Source organism: Propithecus coquereli, unplaced genomic scaffold, assembly GCF_000956105.1.
Source record: "Propithecus coquereli isolate 6110/MARCELLA unplaced genomic scaffold, Pcoq_1.0 Scaffold32, whole genome shotgun sequence".
NCBI lineage: Eukaryota > Metazoa > Chordata > Mammalia > Primates > Indriidae > Propithecus > Propithecus coquereli.
The window spans coordinates 5149784-5169105 of record NW_012148841.1 but is presented as its reverse complement, the minus strand read 5'-3'; the positions used below and the strand labels follow the sequence as shown (position 1 = coordinate 5169105).

General features: G+C 35.2%; 1 protein-coding gene across 1 annotated transcript in view; it reads left to right on the top strand.

Annotated features, from left to right (window-relative positions):
- Positions 1-19322, top strand: part of ORC5 (origin recognition complex, subunit 5) — a 79791-nt gene that overhangs the window by 51016 nt on the left and 9453 nt on the right. Inside the window, exon 13 of the mRNA XM_012650303.1 lies at positions 18088-18200. Within this exon, the coding sequence (XP_012505757.1) occupies positions 18088-18200 (113 nt within the window). The remainder of the gene's footprint in view (positions 1-18087; positions 18201-19322) is intronic.

Genomic DNA, 19322 nt, shown 5'->3' with positions numbered 1-19322 from the left:
TGGGCTCAAGTGATCCTCCTGCCTCAGCCTCCTGAATAGCTGGGACTACAGGTACACGCCACCATGCCCAGCTAATTTTTCTATTTTTTATAGAGACAGAGTTTTGCTCTTACTTAGGGTGGTCTTGAGTTCCTTACCTCAAGCAATCCCCCGCCTTGGCCTCCCAAAGTGTTAGGATTACAGGCATGAGCCGTTTCATCTGGCCAGTAGTCCTTGATATTTGATGACTTAGATATTTAAATGTCTTCTACTAAGTGATAGCATACCTGCTTGTTTAATGTTCTGTTCTGACATAACTTACATGAACTTAATATTTGGAGCAGTGATTGTTTGATATTAATACTTATAACTAAATTTTGTTAATAACCAATTAAATTTAGTTATGTTGGTATCAAACAATCTCAGTTGAAACTTGTAACTAAGGTTATGGACAAGTAAACAGTGTATTGTATATGGCCTATTAGGAAATGTCTGAATGGCTTTGTATGTAGGCTATTAGGAACTGTCTGAGTGGCTTTCTTAAAAAGTTGGCTGGATGCAGTGGCTCACACCTATAATCCTAACTCTGGGAGGCTGAGGCAAAAGGATTGCTTGAGGCCAGGAGTTCGAGACCAGCCTGGCAACATAGTGAGACCTTTTCTTTACAAAATACAAAAAGCTTAGCCAGGAATGGTGGCATGCACCTGTGGTCCCAGCTACCTTGGAGGCTGAGGTAGGAGGATTGCTTGAGCCCGGGAGTTTGATGTTGCAGTGAGCTATGATGACACCATTGTACTCTAGCCAGCGCAACAGAGTGAGACTCTGTCTCAAAAAAAAAAAAAAAAGTTTATATGGCTATATTTCAAATACTTTATACTCATTTATAATATGCTCATTATATCACTCTTTTATATACAGTATTTTAAACTGATTTTTAACCAAAAGTACTTTAACCAAACAAATTTATTTTATAAAGACTTTACTTATGATTATAAAACCTCTTTACCTTAAAAATTATTTTGCATATTAGATACTATAGTTCTATTCATATTTCTACAAAAAGTAATTCGATTTATTAAGTGTTAGTCACACAGCAGTAGAAATCATAGTTGATAAAAATACTATATACAGCATATATTGATTTGGTTAGAATTTGAACCTTGTAAACATAAAGTTTAATATTCTAAAATCTAACTATAAAATATTTATATAAAGTGATTTGAGTCTGGGCATTGTCTTGACAGATGTTAAACTTGGGACTACAAGGGACTTTTTTCCTTAAAACAATTCCATGGATACTAGAGTATTAGAAATATGAAGAGCTATTCCTTTGCAATTTCTCTGTGCTCTGTCTTATACCAGCATTCCAGTGTTTCTTTAATATACAACTGAAATACTTGATGCTATTAAGTTAAATTATGTAAATCGCAGAAAATAGCTTGAATGCTAACATTTTCTAATAATCTTACTATGTTTTTTTCTTAACCACGACTGAGATTGTGAAGCATTCCATTCCAAAGATGGTAAAGGAGCCTTACTTAATGCCTACTTTGTTGATGAATAGGTCAGCAGGGATGCTGTTTGATAGAGGCTGCCTCTTTTCTAGCAGCTAAGAGCATCACCGCCATGATGCTCAGTCTCCACTGGTGCAGTAAATGAGATTCTCAAATCTCCTACTACCCCTGGTGTGGATATATTACTGTTCTGCCATCAGACCACTCTGTAATAGGTGTCTGTTTCAAGAGATTTTTTACAAAACTGTTTTGGGATGCTTCATGTTTGAAAAAGTGTAAAGTTGATCTGTGATTTTCACTAGCTGCACCATTGTTGTAAGGAATACTAATATTAATCATTACAAAGAATTATAAAAAGGATGGCATATTTTATTATACTGCCCAGGGGTAAAAGGTGGTTTTTCTTGTTCTTATTTGTAAGAACAGTGTTTTCCCCTACTTCTTGTCTTCCATGAATCTGATGTTAAATTTCTTAGTGTAACCACATTGTCTTTGTGAATATATCAGTCCAGCAGTAGACATTTTTACTGAACTGAAGAAATATGGAACCATTGCTTAAGGGTGACATGTGAAATACTGCCTAAGGGATTTTAAAAATTTATATAAATTATGCTCTCTACTTTTTTATAAAATAATATATTGGTACTTTACTTTTGTAGGCAATATTTTACAACTACCTTTCTCAAAATCTAGTATTGCTTCCAATAAGTATATCAAATGCATATCCTTTATTCACATTTTTTAGGAAAGTATATTTAACACCAATAAATTCTGTTTGACTTGGCACATTTTTTGATGAAAGCACAAAAAAAGTTTATATGGATATGTGCTTGCAAATGCATATTTAAGAGACTCCATACTGTTAATATAGTGACTATATAGGCAAATACATATATTATATTAATAATAGTCTTCTTTTCAGCTTACACTTTTTAATTACATTATCTACAGAAACCAAGTCTACATTCCATACCGTTTCTTGTAAGGCCCTTCACAGTCTGTCCCCAATTTCTGCCACTTTCCTTATACACCATATAAACCATTCATAATAAGCTGTTTCCTTTCTGAAAGCAAACAGATTTTTCATGATTTTGTATTACTACATGTGCTGTCTCCCTACCACCACTGAGCTCTCTTTTATGCTTCACGGTCCATCCCCCAAATGCCCTTTCTCAATGAGTCTGCACTTTGACTCCTTTCCTATTAGTTCATTTCCTTCTCTATAAACAGACAATTGTGTTTACAGATATCGCTAACATAGCACTCATATTGTGTCATTATCATCTTATACGTTTTGTTTCCTACTACCCTGAATTCTTTGAGGGCATAGACCTTGTGTTTTCACTTTTTTAGATCTCTTGCACAATGCCATGAACGTGGGATTCACGCACTAAATGACTTCCCATTCTCCTAACATGCGTTTATAGTCTTCCTGGTTACTAAGGGTTTCCAGTCAGTTGCATCCTAAAAAGTTGCAGAGATTAGAGGTGCTGTCTTCAGTTCATCTATGCATAAACATACATGCCACTTTTTTTTTTTTAATTTCAGCATATTATGGGGGTACAGATGTTTAGGTTATGTATGTTGCCCTTGCCCCCCCCTCCCCCCTAAGTCCGAGTTTCAAATATGTCCATTCTTCGGGTGGTGCGCATTGCACTCTTTGTGTATGCATATACCCGTCCCCTCCTCCCCCACCCCCTTCCCCCCTGCCCAACATCCAGTAGATGTTATTCTTATATGTGCATGCCACTTTTTGTTTATCTGAGCATATTTGAAGACTAACAATCCTCTCTCCTTTTGCGGGAGGACAAAAATTCATGGTGGTGACTTAAAGTTGAACTGCTTTGACAGTATTTGCCTATCTCTTCCATGTGCTGCACTCACCACCTCTACTTTGTGTGCATACAAATGTCAGTTGAACTCTCTTGATACATGCCATGAACCATCACATCTCCTGAAATCAGATCATATGTAGTACTTGTTGGGTTGTATGGAACTCATACACACGTTTCACATGTTAAATTTGTTTATTTAAATAATTTAATATGTTTCAGATTGTAAAGCTCTCTAGGACAAGCAGGATAGGGTATTTCATAAAGCAATTGACATATATCCCAACTTATGAAAGTATGAAAATAATGAGCATGTTAAAAATTAATTACAGTTGTAAATTGATTTCCTTTAGTTGGCAGAAAGAACAGTTTATTAGCCCAGGAACAGGTTCACACTGTTTTTACATCAAGCATTTCCAGCTGAAGCTTGTTAGTGACTGCCTCTCAGATTAAGAAAAAAAGATCCTCACTGTGGTACACGAACTCCTATTGTTAAGACACAAATAATCAGCTCATCCCCTACCTGGATGAGAACAAAGAACATAATAGTACACAGAGCAAGATTAAACAAATTTTGCATAACCCCATTTAAGGTGTAAATCTAAAAATATTGCACATATAAGGAGGTTTTCATTTTTTATTTTTCTTTGTGAATGCCTGTCATTGCATAGGAGCTAGTCAAAGGAAAAGGAATATACGCTTTGGTTTTTTTAATCAGGTAGATAATTTTAAGCTAAGGTAAAATAAAATTCTTTAAACAGTGTCAAAATGCTGCTAATACATGGAAGCCAGAAAATACTGTTGTCTTTGATAGTAGGATGCTTCAGATATTTAGGGGATTCATTTATTCTTCTTAAACATGGGATAAAAAAACAGAATTTTTATTTTGAGGGAAAACATCAGTAGAAACATATGACTAAAAACTTAGAGGTAAAATCACTGACTTTTAGTATAGTTTTTAAAAAACAACAAAACTTCGTTCGTATATTCTAGCATGAAATCTAAATCCTTACTTTGAAAAAGCAAATCCACTCCCTAGGCTATTCATTTGAATTTTATTCATTTGACTTTAAGCTTGACAAAATAGACAAGAAAAGTAGCTGTGGAAAACAGTATATACTCCCCTAAAATCTGAACATTATTAGCAAAAGAATATGTCTTCATAGGTTATAGAAACCTAGAAAGGGGGTAATAATTTCCCCACAACTTTTAAATTTACTTAAATAATTGAAATGACTTTTCTTGAAAATGCTTCTAGTGTTTCAGGAAAGACCTTTTTATTACCTTTGCTTTTTAAAGATTTTAGTATTTCTCCTCATCTTTAGTACATTCAGCCATTATGTATTTTGTATGATTTGTGTTGTGAATCTCTTTTATATGATCTTTAATCCACAAATGTATAAGAAACTTTGGGATACCATTTTCAGTGTTGTCCAATAATTTCAGATTTTAAGAAATCATGCTTTTCTCCTCTACCTTAAATTATTTATCTTTTAAAAATTAAACCTTAAAAATAATGATTTTATATCTAATATAATATGTAATCAGATTTATGAAGAATTAACATATCATTAGGTTAAATGAATTCCACATTAATATTTTACTTTTGTGACATCAAACCCCATACATTTAACAATTTTGTTCATAGGATTGTTGGTTGCTACTTCTCAAAGCTATTTTTTTCAGGGGCAGGACATTTGCCTATACAGTATTGAGATACTTCTTTGTCCATATTGCTACAATTTCATTTAAGGCTTTTTTCTCTATTTTACCTGGTTTCTAACTTCTAGCATACTCACTCAGTGTGGAATGCTGCCAGAGTTGTCATTTTACTCACTCTTCCTTCTTCCATAAAACTTTCCGTAATCTGTATCAACTCAGTACCTCTTCTCTGTATTCTGCAGCTCCCTGTTTGGGATTATGTAAAGAATATGGGCTTTGGATTCAGATGATATTCAAATTCAGTGCCACTATTAACTCAGTGACCTTGAGCAATTTACTTACCTTTCCGAGGTGGTTTCCTCATCTGGAAAAAAGTTTTATTTCTAGTATCTAATCATGGGAGAGTTGTGGGGATTGAAAAAATTAAAGTGCCTAGCACAATGTTTGCCATAGAGCCGGGATGCAATGATAAATTCTAATCCTTATTCCACTAATTCCTTATAGTCACTGATGTTATTAATTAGTTCCCATAGCTCTCTTTTTCTCCCCCTCTCTCAAGTTTTGTCCATATCCTCTGCTAGAACCTGAGAAAAGGAGTGAATACCAATTTACATATGTGCCATTCTCAGGAATTTTGAAAGACAGAAGAAAAGATAAAAGCACACAGACTAATACTGAGGTTCTTTACTCACAGTAGTAATAGCCTTAGCAAACCACTTTCTAATACTCATCAACACCCAAAGTGAGGCATTGTTTTGGCTAAACATTTTTAGCATGTTGAGTATTAAAATTCAGTGCTTAATTTAAAATGTATCGTTACCATTCTGAAATATGTTCTAGTAAATCTCGAGCATGGCATATGTGTTGAATTATTTTTCATTGGGGCTTTTGGATTAAGTAATTTTGAAACAGTTTATTTGGAGTGACTGACTAGGGACTGATAATGCCAGTCACCCTTTTACGATGTCTTTGTTCTCATCCATTAAATGAGGCATTGATCTCCAAGGTTTCCAGTCCTGTTGAGCTAGCTCAGAATTTTATTTTGAAATGATTTTTATGTTGGAAAATGTTACTTTTTAATAAATTTGAAGTGCATTTGGCTTTTATGGCCCAAAAGCAAGCAAACAAACAAACAAAAAGAGAACTTTCACCATTTTAAAAAATAAAAAGAATTTGGATATATAGAACGTTGAGATTTATATAACAACAGTTTTGTTATCATTATCCTGTGCAATAAGGGAGGTAATAAGTTTTACTAGCAGTAGGTTTGTGGCAACCTTTATGGGCTCACAGCATGAAACTGGTAGCTACAAATTCTGTTTGAGGCTGAGCCACAAGTCAAAACTAATCATCTGCCTTTAGGTAGGAAAACATCTATAATCTATAAATGTTTTAAAACCCACCCCAGTGACATATCGATATTGAAATGATTAACATTCTTTAATCTTTACACTTTAAGCCATGTTTTATCAAGTGGTTTTTTTTTAAAGTCTTACATAGAAGGGATAAAAATGTTTTTATTTTTACAAGTGGATTTTTGTAGCTTTATAGGTACTTACGGATAAAATTTATTCTTATAGTTTATAAGGTCTTTCTCAAAGCCCTCTGCATTTTGAGTATTTATCAGTGTTTTTATTTTTTAACTAAATTATTTTTGAGATAATTATAGATTCATATGCAGTTATAAAAAAATAATATGGGCTTTCTCTTCCTGTGTGTCCTTCACTATTTTCCCCCAATGGTAACGTCTTGCAAAACTATAGTGATATATCACAACCAGGAAACTGACATTAATACAATCTACTGATCTTATCCAAATTTTCCCACTTCTACATATATTCATTTTTATGTCTATCTGTGCATGTTTGGTAATATGAAATTTTATCCCATGTATTGTTTCATCTATCTACCACCACAGTCAAGATACATACCAGTTTTATTATCATAAGGATCCCTTCTGTTGCCCAATGATAACCATAACTCCCTCCCTCCCTCCATTCCTCCATCGCCTTCCCCTTCCCCAATTCTGGCAACTGTTAATCTCCACCTCTATAATTTTATCATTTTAGGAATTTGTATAAGCAGAATCATATAGTATGTAACATATGGGAGTTGGCTTTTTTTTTTGACTCAGCATAATTAATTCCTCTGAGATTCATCCAAATTATTTGCATGTATCAATACTTCATTCTTTTTCATTGCTGAGTAGTATTCCATAGTGTGGACATACTAGAGTTTGACCATCCACTCATTGAAGGACATCTGGGTTCTTTCCAGTTTTTTTGCGATTATGATTAAAGCTACTGTGAACATTCATGTACAGGTTTTTCTGTGAACATGTAGTTCTCTGGGATAAATGCCTAAGTGTGCAATTGCTGGGTAATATGGTAATTATATATTTAGTTTTATAAGTGGTATCAATGTTTTACCACTTCAACTGAAGTCCATTTAGGTCTTTTTTACTTTCCCATTTTTCACATATTGTTTTGAGTATCACATGGTGTTATAACTTCTAATCAGATATGTTTTAGAAAACTCATGAGGAGATAGTCTATTGTATTAACCCATATATCCGCTCTGTCAATTGTTCCTTTTTTTTTTTTTTTGTGATGCTCAAAGTTCCTTCTTTTATTGTTTCCTTTTTTGTTTGAAGAACTTCCTATAGCCATTCTTTAAAGATCTCTTAGTGATAAATTCTTTAGTTTTCACTTGTTTGAGCATGTTTTTATTTCTACTTCATTCATGAAGGATAGTTTTGCCAGATACAGAAATTACCAATGCATTTTGGCAGGATGCGTCTTCAATCCAGGGAAGGAATGAACCTGCCTGCGTAGACTTTCTGTTGCTGAATTGTGGATTGGGAGGTGCAAGGGATAATTTACCTTCTGCTGTGGGTGGGGAGTTACAAGACTCCCTCTGTTATTGTTCCTCCAGTCCTGCAGTCCCTAAGCAGTCCTTTTCTGTTTCCACCTTTCAGATCCCATTGTGGTTGCCTTGTGTGTTATTTTCAGGGTTGATTGTCGTACTTAGCAGGGAAGAACAGCACATGTATGCCATCTTGTCTGGACTGGAAGTCCACCTGTATTAATCTGTTTTCTAACCTTCTGTCTATACTCTTCGTTAGTATTTGTTTCTGAAATATGTTCCAGGGTAATTCACAGTTCAATTGAATGAGAAGCCTTCTGTAAATTAGGCAGTGCTAAAAAAGATTGCAGAATATTCAAGTATATTTTACCGTTATTATTTAGAGAGCTTTTTCCCAACAAAGATTAAATCCTTCTAAGGCATTGATTTATTGGCTGAAAAATATTCCAATTTACTCTTCTTTGCTGGAACTTACAATAAATCACTTTCTGCATTTGGGGACCTAACAACTGGAATGACTGTTATGTATCTCTTTTCTCTGAGTGACAGATTTGTCACTGAGTCCTCAGCAGCTAGATGAGAAAGATTCTGGTCCCATCTCTGCCTTATTTATGGATTCACATGCATACATACAAAACTGAAACACCACTGTGAATCTGAATACCTTCACTGCCTAGAGACTTCTGTCATATCAACACTGACGATATCAGACTATTCAGGTATTAATATTTGCCTGGAGATCTGGGTTCATCATTTTGTCATGAACATTTAAAGTTTAGCAAGGAAGTAAATAAATATTGTATGTGATCCTGCTCATCTTTGAATGCATAGTACTTAGAGTAAGTCCTCAAGAGTTTCATGGATATGTAATTGGAAATAAAAATTAAATAATTTAAAGATTGGATAATGGAGAGGAAGGTAGATATTCTTATATTTGTACATGTATAGAAATAATTTTCTGAAAGTTTCATATGTATTTTCTCCAAAAGTTTTCATTTAGTACAGTTATAAATTAATATATTTGAGAGTCAAAATGTTGACACCCCATAAAGTAATCTTTGTACTTGATTTTTTCAGTTTTACATGAGCAATATTTTAATAAACTAGGAAAGTATTTTTCAATTGTTGGTACATTTGTTCACTGCTTTATGTATCTCCTGAACTATGTATTTGTATGTTGAGTTTTGGAGTGATTTTTGTATGATAAAGTCAGTGAAATGATTTTTTTAAAATGTGAAAAATCAGATCTTTATTTAATTGCTTTCTTTAGGTTTAGATTTTTTTTGTGTTAGCTTTTTCTAAATCAGAACCACTCACTTCTTTCCCTACCCCTACAAAATTGAGCAATCATCTTATTAACATTTTAGAAGTACCTTTTGGCTGCTGCATCTTAAAGTGATACTATATCCTTTGCACACTTTACATAATTAATTTATCCATGGAATCTTGGTAGAGCTGACAGTGACTTCAAAGGCCTATTCCAACTTTTTGCCTTTGGACATTTATTATGACTAATGTGGTAAAAGTAATAAAACTATAAGTTATCTGAAAATATTTTTGTCTTAACTGGATTAAAGATAGATTTTGTGTTTCTCTATGGAAAAATTGTGGAAGAAGAGTAATTTAGCATACAGTTTGGATTAAAGAATCTAATTAAGTATGTGAGAGTATTTGAGTTACAGGAAAGTAGAAGTTATAAGAAATGTTATAAGGAAATGCCAGTGGCAAAGTGAAAGGTAATTAATGTTTTCTTCCATGTTAAAAGAAGAGCACTACCGAGACCTGCCTTTAATAATAAAGGGAGTTTCATGTGTGATTTTTCAAAAGACTGTTACTAACCTATTTTAGTAAATGAATCCCTTATAGAAAAACAGGAAGAGTTGAAGTTAATGGACTCTGCCATAGGAGACTATGTTAACTCTTTTCTATATATCTTCCCATTCATTAAAATTTCAGGTCTACTCTCTTCATGGATTTCTTCCTGTTTCCAAACTGGGAAGAACACAGAGTTGTCATGTTGACTTTCAGCAACACTTACTCTATCCCAAAGAACCCTGTATCCCTTGGATGCCCCTCCTGTTCTGTGTTTCATCCCTTCATAACAAAGATCTCAAGCAGCTCATCTTATAAGAGATAGGAGCTCAGGGCCTACATTTTATCATTATTAAGTATACCTTTCTTTAAAACACTTTTTAAGTCTGTTTTGTCTGGTGTTAATACACCTTCATCATTTTTCTTTTTAGTTAGTATTTGCTTGATATATCTCATTCTGTTCTTTGCTTTAACTTTCACATATGCTTCTATTTTGTATGTATCTCTTCTAAATAGTGTGTAGTTGGATTTGTTTTTTCAGTCAATCTTTGTCTTTTCTTTGAAGCATTTAGTTTATCTTTAATATAATTGCTAATATAATTTTGTTTAAATCTGTTATCTTGTTTATGCTATTTGACTTACCTGATCTTTTTTTATCCCATTCCATAGGTTACCTTGTCATTTTATTGATTTGTTTCCTTTGCTGTGTAGCTGTTGAGTTTCATGTAGTCCCACTTACTTATTTTTGCTTTTGTTTCCGGTGCTTTTGATATTGTATCCAAAATTTCATTGCCAAGACTAATGCCAATGAACTTTTTCCCTATATTTTCCTTTAGGAGTTTTATGATTTCATGTCTTACATTTAAGTTTTTAGTTTATTTCAAGTTAATTTTTGTGTATGGTGTACACAAAACTTTATTCTTTTGCAAGTTGATATCCAGTTTCCCAATGCCATTTTTTTTTTTTTTTTTTTTGAGACAGAATCTCACTGTGTTGCCCGGGCTAGAGTGCCGTGGCATCATCCTAGCTCACAGAAACCTCAAACTCCTGGGCTCAAGCGATCCTTCTGCCTCAGCCTCCCGAGTAGCTGGGACTACAGGCATGTGCCACCATGCCCGGCTAATTTTTTCTATATATTTTTAGTTGTCCAATTAATTTCTTTCTAATTTTAGTAGAGACGGGGTCTCGCTCTTTCTCAGGCTGGTTTCGAACTCCTGAGCTCAAGCAATCCGCCCGCCTCGGCCTCCCAGAGAGCTAGGATTACAGGCGTGAGCCGCCGCGCCTGGCTCATTTTTTTTTTTTTTGAGATAGGGTCTCATTATGTCTCTCAGGCCGGAGTGCAGTGGCCTCATCGTAGCTCACTGCAACCTCGAACTCCTGGGCTCAAGTGATCCTCCTACCTTGCTTCCCAAGTTAGCTGGGACTACAGAAGCATGCCACCACTGCCAGCTAATTTTTCTAATTTTTTGTAGAGATAAGTCTCGGTCTTGCTCAGGCTGGTCTTGAACTCCTGTCCTCAAGCATTCCTCCTGCCTTGGCCTCCCAAAGTGCTAGGATTACAGACGTGAGCCACTGCACCCGGCCTCCAATGCCATTTATTGAAGAGACTATTCTTTTCCCATTACGTATTCTTGGCACTTTTGTCAAAGATTACTTGACCTTATATGCATGGTTTTATTTCTGGGTTCTCTATTCTCTTCCATTGATCTGTGTCCCTGTTTGTAAGCCAGTACCATACTGTCTTGATTACCATAGCTTTGTAATATAGTTTGAAATCAGGAAGTATGATGCCTCTAGCTTTGTTCTTCTTTCTTGAGATTACTTTGGCTATTCTTTAGTGGTTCCATATGAATTTTAGGATTGTTTTTTCTGTTTCTGTGGAAAATGGCATTGGATTTTGGTGGTGATTACATTGAATCTGTAGATTGCTTTGGTAGTTGTGGACATTTTAATAGTAATTTTTCTAATCCAGGAACATGATTATCTTTTTACTTGTGTCTTCTTGAATTTATTTCATCAGTGTTTTATAATTTCCAGTGTATAAATCTTTCACCTCCTTGGTTAAATTTATTCCTAAGTATTTTATTCTTTTTGATACTGTTATATATAGGATTGTTTTCTTAATTTCTTTTTCAAATAGTTCATTGTTAGTTTACAGACAAGCAACTGATTTTTGTATCCTGCAACTTTAATTAAATCATTTATTCTAATGCTCTTTTGATGCTCATTTTTAGTTATCTTGTAAATATTTAGAACATCCCTGTGTGGCTAATATATTATTATTATAATTTTTAGTTTTGAAAACTAAGGCCCGGATTGTTTAAGTGAGTAATCTGAAGTCTACTGTTAGTAACTAGCAAATGATAGCTTTTCCTAACTTTGTTTTTGATAGGTCTTCCTAACTTTGAATGGTTTTTTTCTCTTAAACTGTTAGATTGGTGCAAAAGTAATTGCACCACAAATTTTAAATCATTATAACTAGGCTCAAACATATCTTTATCAATCAAAATAGGAACCATACAGTCAACACATTTTTGCCAATGAGAAATAAGTTTGTTTATTCCTGTAGTGTAAAAATCCATGCTTCTGGATTTGAGGAACTCTTGGAAAACATTTTCTGCATAATGCTGGTCATGGAAGTGTTTTCCCTGCAAAAAGTTGTCGAGATGCTTGTGGTGGTCGGTTAGTGAGAGGTCAGGTGAATATGGAGGATGAGGCAAAACTTCATAGCCCAATTTGTTCAACTTTTGAAGCGTGGGTTGTGCAACTTGCAATCGGGTGTTGTTGTGGAGAAGAATTGGGCCCTTTTTGTTGACCAATGCTGGCTGCAGGCGTTGCAGTTTTCGGTGCATCTCATCGATTTGCTGAGCATACTTCTCAGATGTGATGCTTTCGCCAGGATTTGGGAATTGCTTTGGAGCTTCTTCTCGGTCCAGCTACTGAGCTGGTCCACTTTTCATTGCATGTCATAGTCCTATCGAGAAATGGTTTGTTGTTGTGTATGATAAGACAACACTTCAAAATGATTTTTTTTTTGATTTTTGGTCAGCTCATGAGGCACCACTTATCGAGCTTTTTCACCTTTCCAATTTGCTTCAAATGCTGAATGAGCGTAGAATGGTCTATGTTGAGTTCTTTGGCAACTTCTTGTGTAGTTGTAAGAGGCTCAGCTTCGATGATTGCTCTCGATTGGTCATTGTTAACTTACGATGGCCGGCCACTGCACTCCTCATCTTCAAGGCTCTCATCTCCTTTGCAAAACTTCTTGAACCACCACTGTACTGTACATTAATTAGCATTTCCTGGGCCAAATGCGTTGTTGATGTTGTGAGTTGTCTTGACTGCTTTATGACCCATTTTGAACTTGATAAGAAAACCACTCAAATTTGCTTTTTGTCTAACATGCTTTCCATAGTCTAAAATAAATGTAAAATAAACAGCACATAATAAGTCATTAGCAAAAAAACATAAAGTGAGATATGTACATTAAAATGATATATAACATAACCACATTTATTTAAGAATGTATTCCAGTATCAAACGGCAAATTTCAACAATGCTAAAGCCGCAATTATTTTTACACCAACCAATATACTCTCTTCTGAAATTAGATCAAGCATGGGATCAGAATGAGCCAGGGGTGGGAATAGGAAGGAGATGATTGGATGATCATAGTACCTTGAGTGACAGCCAGACAGTTCCACCTCCATGGTGGGCATAAACTTGTAGCATGTACCAGACTTCCAAGTTAATGAGCAAGGAGTCCTTTGTCTTAGTGCTGTAGGCATACTGCTGTGTGCATTCTATTGAATGCTCCCTTTATGATTGTTTTGCAGATCATCTTGAGTCTTTTAACACACTCTTTTTTTCTGGCAAGAGTATAATGCAGTTTATTTGATGTGAGCTCTCTTAGCTGTGATCACAAGTTAGATACATTTTTCAAAAGTTTTAGGCTGGACACAGTGGCTCGTGTCTATAATTCCAGTACTTTGGGAGGCTGGAGGACCACTTGAGGCCAGGAGTTTGAGACCAGCCTGGGCAACATAGCAAGATCCTGTCTCTAAAGAAAAAAAAAATTAGCTAGGCATGGTGGCATATGCCTATAGTCTGAGCTACTTTAGAGGCTGAGATGGGAGAATCACCTGAGTCGAGGAATTCAAGGCTGCAGTGAGCTGTGGTTGTGTCACTGCACTCCAGCCTCAGTGACAGAGTGATCCTGTCTCTTAAAAAAAATTTTTTTTAGAGTTGGTGTTAGGAGACCTAAATCCTACTCAGGTGACTTTCTGGCGCCATCCAGTCATCACTTTGGGTAAAAGTCACTGAACATCTTAGTTTCTGCATTGGATAAATTAGTCATTTGAATCTAACAGTCTCTAATGCAGGGGTCAGCAAACTTTTTCAGTAAGTGGCCACATAGTAAATACTAGATTTTATAGGCCAAGAGGTAAAATGGAGGATATTATGTATGTTCCTATGTGAGTAAGAGAGCAAACTCTTGTCATATCCTACTTCATTTGCCTGAGGTGAGTCATTCCAGATGGTGGGGCATGCTTTGTGCTCAGTTGCCATCAGCTAGAGGCATTGCCAGGACAAAAGGGGAAGAGGCCTGGTAGGCAGGACAGGCAGGGTAGCCACCATGGTCAGTTTCACTCTCTGTCACAGTGACACCCAGGACCCTGTGCATCCTTCTTTTCTCCCAGAGAACCCAACTGCCTCAACAAATTTCAAAGGATTGCTAGTATGAAGATCACATTCTGTGATTCCCCCCAAAACAAAACGAAAACACTAGAAAAACTCTATAACTTGAAAATTAAGAAAAACTTCTAAAATAGCTTGGGAGCCAAAGAAGAAATCAAAATAGTAATTAGAGTTAAAATGGAATATATAACTACTTCCAAGGTAGTATAGTAAAACGATGGGATGAGAAAATATTAATTCAATACAATAAAAGGCAAGAAAGGAGTGAGAAAGACATATAGAAAAAGAGACAAATAGAAAGGTTGGCATAATGGTAGAAATAAAATTTTAGAAAATCATTAGATACATTAAAAGCAGATGGATTATGTGGTCCCTGTGAAGGGTAAAAGTTGTCAGACTGTAAAAACAAAGTCCCACTGTGGTGTGTTTACATGAGATCTCTCTAAAGTTAAGAAAACATAAAACTTGAAAGTAAAATCATGAAAAGTAACATAAAAAAGGCATAGCAAATAAAAGAATGCTGATATAGCTATATCAAGATTTTAAAAAATACACTGTAAGCCAAAGACATTACTGGAGAAGAAAGGGATCATTATATTAATGTGATAATGAAAAGGTTTAATTTTTCAGCAAAACATAGTAATTTTGTATGCATTTGACAACAGAGCTTCAAAATTATAAAGCAAAAACAAATGGAATCACAGGAAGACAGACTCTCTATGATAATGAGATAATTTTTTTTTTTTTTTTTCTTTTGAGACAGAGTCTCACTCTGTTGCCCGGGCTAGAGTGCCCTGGCATCAGCCTAGCTCACAGCAACCTCAAACTCCTGGGCTCAAGTGATCCTTCTGCCTCAGCCTCCCCAGTAGCTGGGACTACAGGCATGTGCTACCATGCCCAGCTAATTTTTTCTATATATTTTTAGCTATCCAAGTAATTTCTTTCTGTTTTTTAGTAGAGACAGGGTCTCGCTCTTGCTCAGGCTGGTCTCGAACTCCTGAGCTCAAATGATCCTCCCGCCTTGGCCTCCCAGAGTGCTAGGATTATAGGCGTGAGCCACCATGCCTGACCAATGAAATAATTTTAATACTTATTTCAGGTGTTTTTGTTTTTTTACTTTTAAAATTGATTTAGGTGGTATGCATACAGTTTTGTTACATGGATATATAGTGTAGTGATGAAGTCTGGGCTTTTAGTGTGCCTTTCACCTGAATAGTGTACACTGTACCCAATAGGTAATTTTTCATCCCTCATCCCCCTCCCACTTGTTGGAAGTAGCTGGGGTGTTGTTAAGAAAATAGACACTGCAAATTGTCTCTGCAAGGCAAAATCTTTACTTCTGATCAGAAGGGTGCATGGCGGCAGCAAAAGCAGCCAGCCGGCAGTGCGTTACAGTGAAATTTTTCATCTTTTTATCCCTAACACAGACCTAGGGCTGTGTCTCATCCCATTGGTAGGGATTTTGCCCTTACCCGATTGGCTAAGGCATGTTGTTGGGGTAAAAGGGAGAATAAGGAAGTTAAAGTTAGCAAATGTTTTTATTTTTTGTTTTTGTTTTTTTTTGTTACTGCAATAAAGGAGATTAAACCAAGGTTATTGTTGTTGTACAGTTTGTGCTATGTGCTAATAATTATGTAGAGCTGAATATCAGACAGAATATTCCTTTGGCAGAAAAGATTAGGCCGAGGTCATCTCCTCTTACATACTTTCCCACCTTTAGGAGTTGCCAGTGTCTATTTTCCACTCCGTATGGCTATGTGTACCCATTATTTAGTTCCCACTTGTAAGTGAGAACATGTGGTATTTGATTTTCCATTCCCAAATCACTTCACTTAGAATAATGGCCTCCAATTCCATCCAAGTTGCTGCTAAGGACATTACTTCATTCTTTTTTATGGCTGTATAGTATTCCATGCTTTATGTATACCACATTTTCTTTGCCCAATCATTGGTTGATGGATACTTAGGTTGGTTCCATATCTTTGCTATTGTGAATAGTGCTGCAATAAACATATAAGTGCAGGTATCATTTTGATATAATGATTTATTTTCCTTTGGGTAGATACCCAGTAGTGGATTGTTGGATAAAACGGTAGATCAATTTTTAGTTCTTCGAGAAACCTCCATGTTGTTTTCCATAGGACCACTTTCAGTGTCATTTAAAATATGGAATCTATTAAGATGTGAACAATACAAATAACAAACTTTATCTAATAAAACATATACATAACAGAGCACATAAGAGCTGCAAATTACATACTCTCTCTAAAACACACAGACCATTTATAAAAAATGTTTCAAGGAGTAACCTAGTTAGTGATAATGAATTAGAAATTAAAGCCTTTTGAATGCAGAGCTTCATATTTTGATGTATTAATACAAACTTTTCTAATTGAAATAAATTGAATAACTTACTAAACATAGTATTTTCACTATATAAAATACTGTAGTACATATCATCTGTTCACTCTTTAATTTGTTAATAATGTAATGACAGCTGACTATATACCGCATGACAGTTTTCCCTTTAAAATTATAATGGGAAATCTAGTGGAATACATGTAAGCATAGTAAGATGAGAATGGATTTTTGTTTTAAATTCATGCTAAGCCACTAGCTCTGTGATCTGGGGAAAGTTACTTAAAATTTCTAAGGCTCATCTATAAAATGACCATCATAATGTCCACCTCATAGGGTCATGAGGAATAAATGAGATAACATGTAAAGAGTACTTAGGACCAAGCAAATCACTACTAATATTACGTTTATTCATAGAATGTTTACTTAGCATCTGTAATGTATTAGTCCCAAATTAAGTGAGCATTTTAATTTCTAAGGTGCATGATTAGGTATTATAGATATTATAATTGAAAACTCATCCTTTATATTGCCATAGAGTAGTTGCAGGTTACCAAGTGTCCAGATCCTTTCTTCTTGCTGTTGCTGGCTCTTTTCCTACTGGCCTACAGGAGATACAAATAAAAAATTGGGAGAAGATAATGAGCTGCTCAAAGAATTTCAGCTCTTAGATCAGCTTGCTTTCTTAGATTTCAGAGCACTTAATACTTTGGCTTTATAAATGTGAAGTTATTTTGTATTTTGACTTTGACCTATCAAAATACACTTTTGCTTTTGCCAATATTGATCCTTCTGTTGTTTTCTTTACCACTTGATCAGTGATAAGTTTTAAAGCAAGACCAAGCCCGGGTCCGAGGGATTCATTTTTTATCTTTTATTTAATCAGTGACTCACTCCAAAAAAGGCCCAAATCCACATTGTAATTGACTGATTCCTAAGAGAGTATAGATTTTATATTCTGAGGCATTTAGATAAAAACTCCCTAAAATGCTTATTGTAGAGAAGGAGTGTGCTGTATTTGTAATTTTCAAGGTTTAGCATTCACGTGTCTTGAGTCATTAATGAAACAAAGCTGTCTCTAGTGGAATCCTTAAGGACTGATTGTTAGTTTGAATAGTTGTTAAACTAGGACTCTTTAACAACTAGTCCTAGTTGTTAAATTAGGACTTCAAACATATGAACAAATTTGTGTATATACAAATTATATATATAAATTTTAAAGTAGTCTATTCTTTGCAGGTATTGTAGATATTTTTGTGGATTCAGTTATATATCTTTATCAAAGGCACTGTAAAATGTTTCAGAAAGAAGGATATCACATAATCTCATTAAAATCGTTTCTCATAAAAATGTTATCTCATTTTTAGATTACTTCTCTAGTGACCCTTCAGCTGTTAACCCAGGTTGGCCATGATGATCAGCTTGATGGACCAAAATACAGATGCACAGTGTCTCTAGACTTCATCAGAGCTATTGCAAGGTATGGATAGAATAATCATTAAGGTAAAATGTCTCGAATTATGTAAATGCTATACTAATTATAAAAATTAATGTTCTTCCTAATGTAACGTCATTAGTTTCTTAAACCAGAAAAGATCATTTAAGTGCCAGTGATTAAGCTCTACTGTTGAATGAACCCTCTCATCAAATATACAAATGATATAAAATTGGGAGAAATAGCTAATGTGTTAAATGGCAAAAATCAAGATTCTGAAAGACCTCACAGATTAGAATAATGGTCCCATAGTATTGCAAGGTGAGATTTAATGGACAGTTGGCTACAGAAAACTCATGTGAACTGAAACAAGATGGGACAGACCTGGCTGGCTTAAGTCCTAAGTTTTTTAGCTGACTACAAGGCTTTAAAAATCCTGACTTAGGTAACTCTGATAGAAATATAGTGTCTAGTTCAAGGGATATAATAGTTCTGTGTTTTGCCATAGACAGATCAAATGTGGTGTGCTGTGCTGTGTTTAAAGTTTTATGAGGGGCATTGACAGATAGGTACGTGCTGAAGGGGCACGAGGAGAGTGGTGGTGCAAGAAACTGTGTCGCACCCTTGACTGAAGGACAGGATGTGAGAGAAAAGCCTTAGAAAGGACACGTTAACTGTCTCAAGTATTTCAGGGGCTGTCAAGAGCAAAGTGGATGAAACTAATTCTGAGTAATTCTAAAATGTTAACAGTTCTAGGGAGGAAAGGTATGTTTGTCAAAATGAGAGCTGTCTAAAAATGTAGCGAGTTTCCTCACAAAGAGGTGTACTTACTGTTACGGAAAATGTTCAAGCCATTTATGTGAATAAATGACTTCATCTCATGGTTGCAGCTGGATAACAGTCTGTCAGGAATGTAATAGAAGAAGTAATGCGTATGTCGACGGGTAGGTTCAACACGACAACCCATAAGACTGGGTTCCCAAACTTTCTGAATATGAGGACTCCATTTCAGCATCCTTTTTAAGTTAATTATGAGGATATTTACATATATTTCAAAATTCATAATACATAGTCCTGAGACATTATTTGCTCAGCCTAAAAATAGTGCTTGACATAGATAAGGATTTGCAGATCTCCTCTAGTGAATTTTATAGCTTCTTTTTTTTT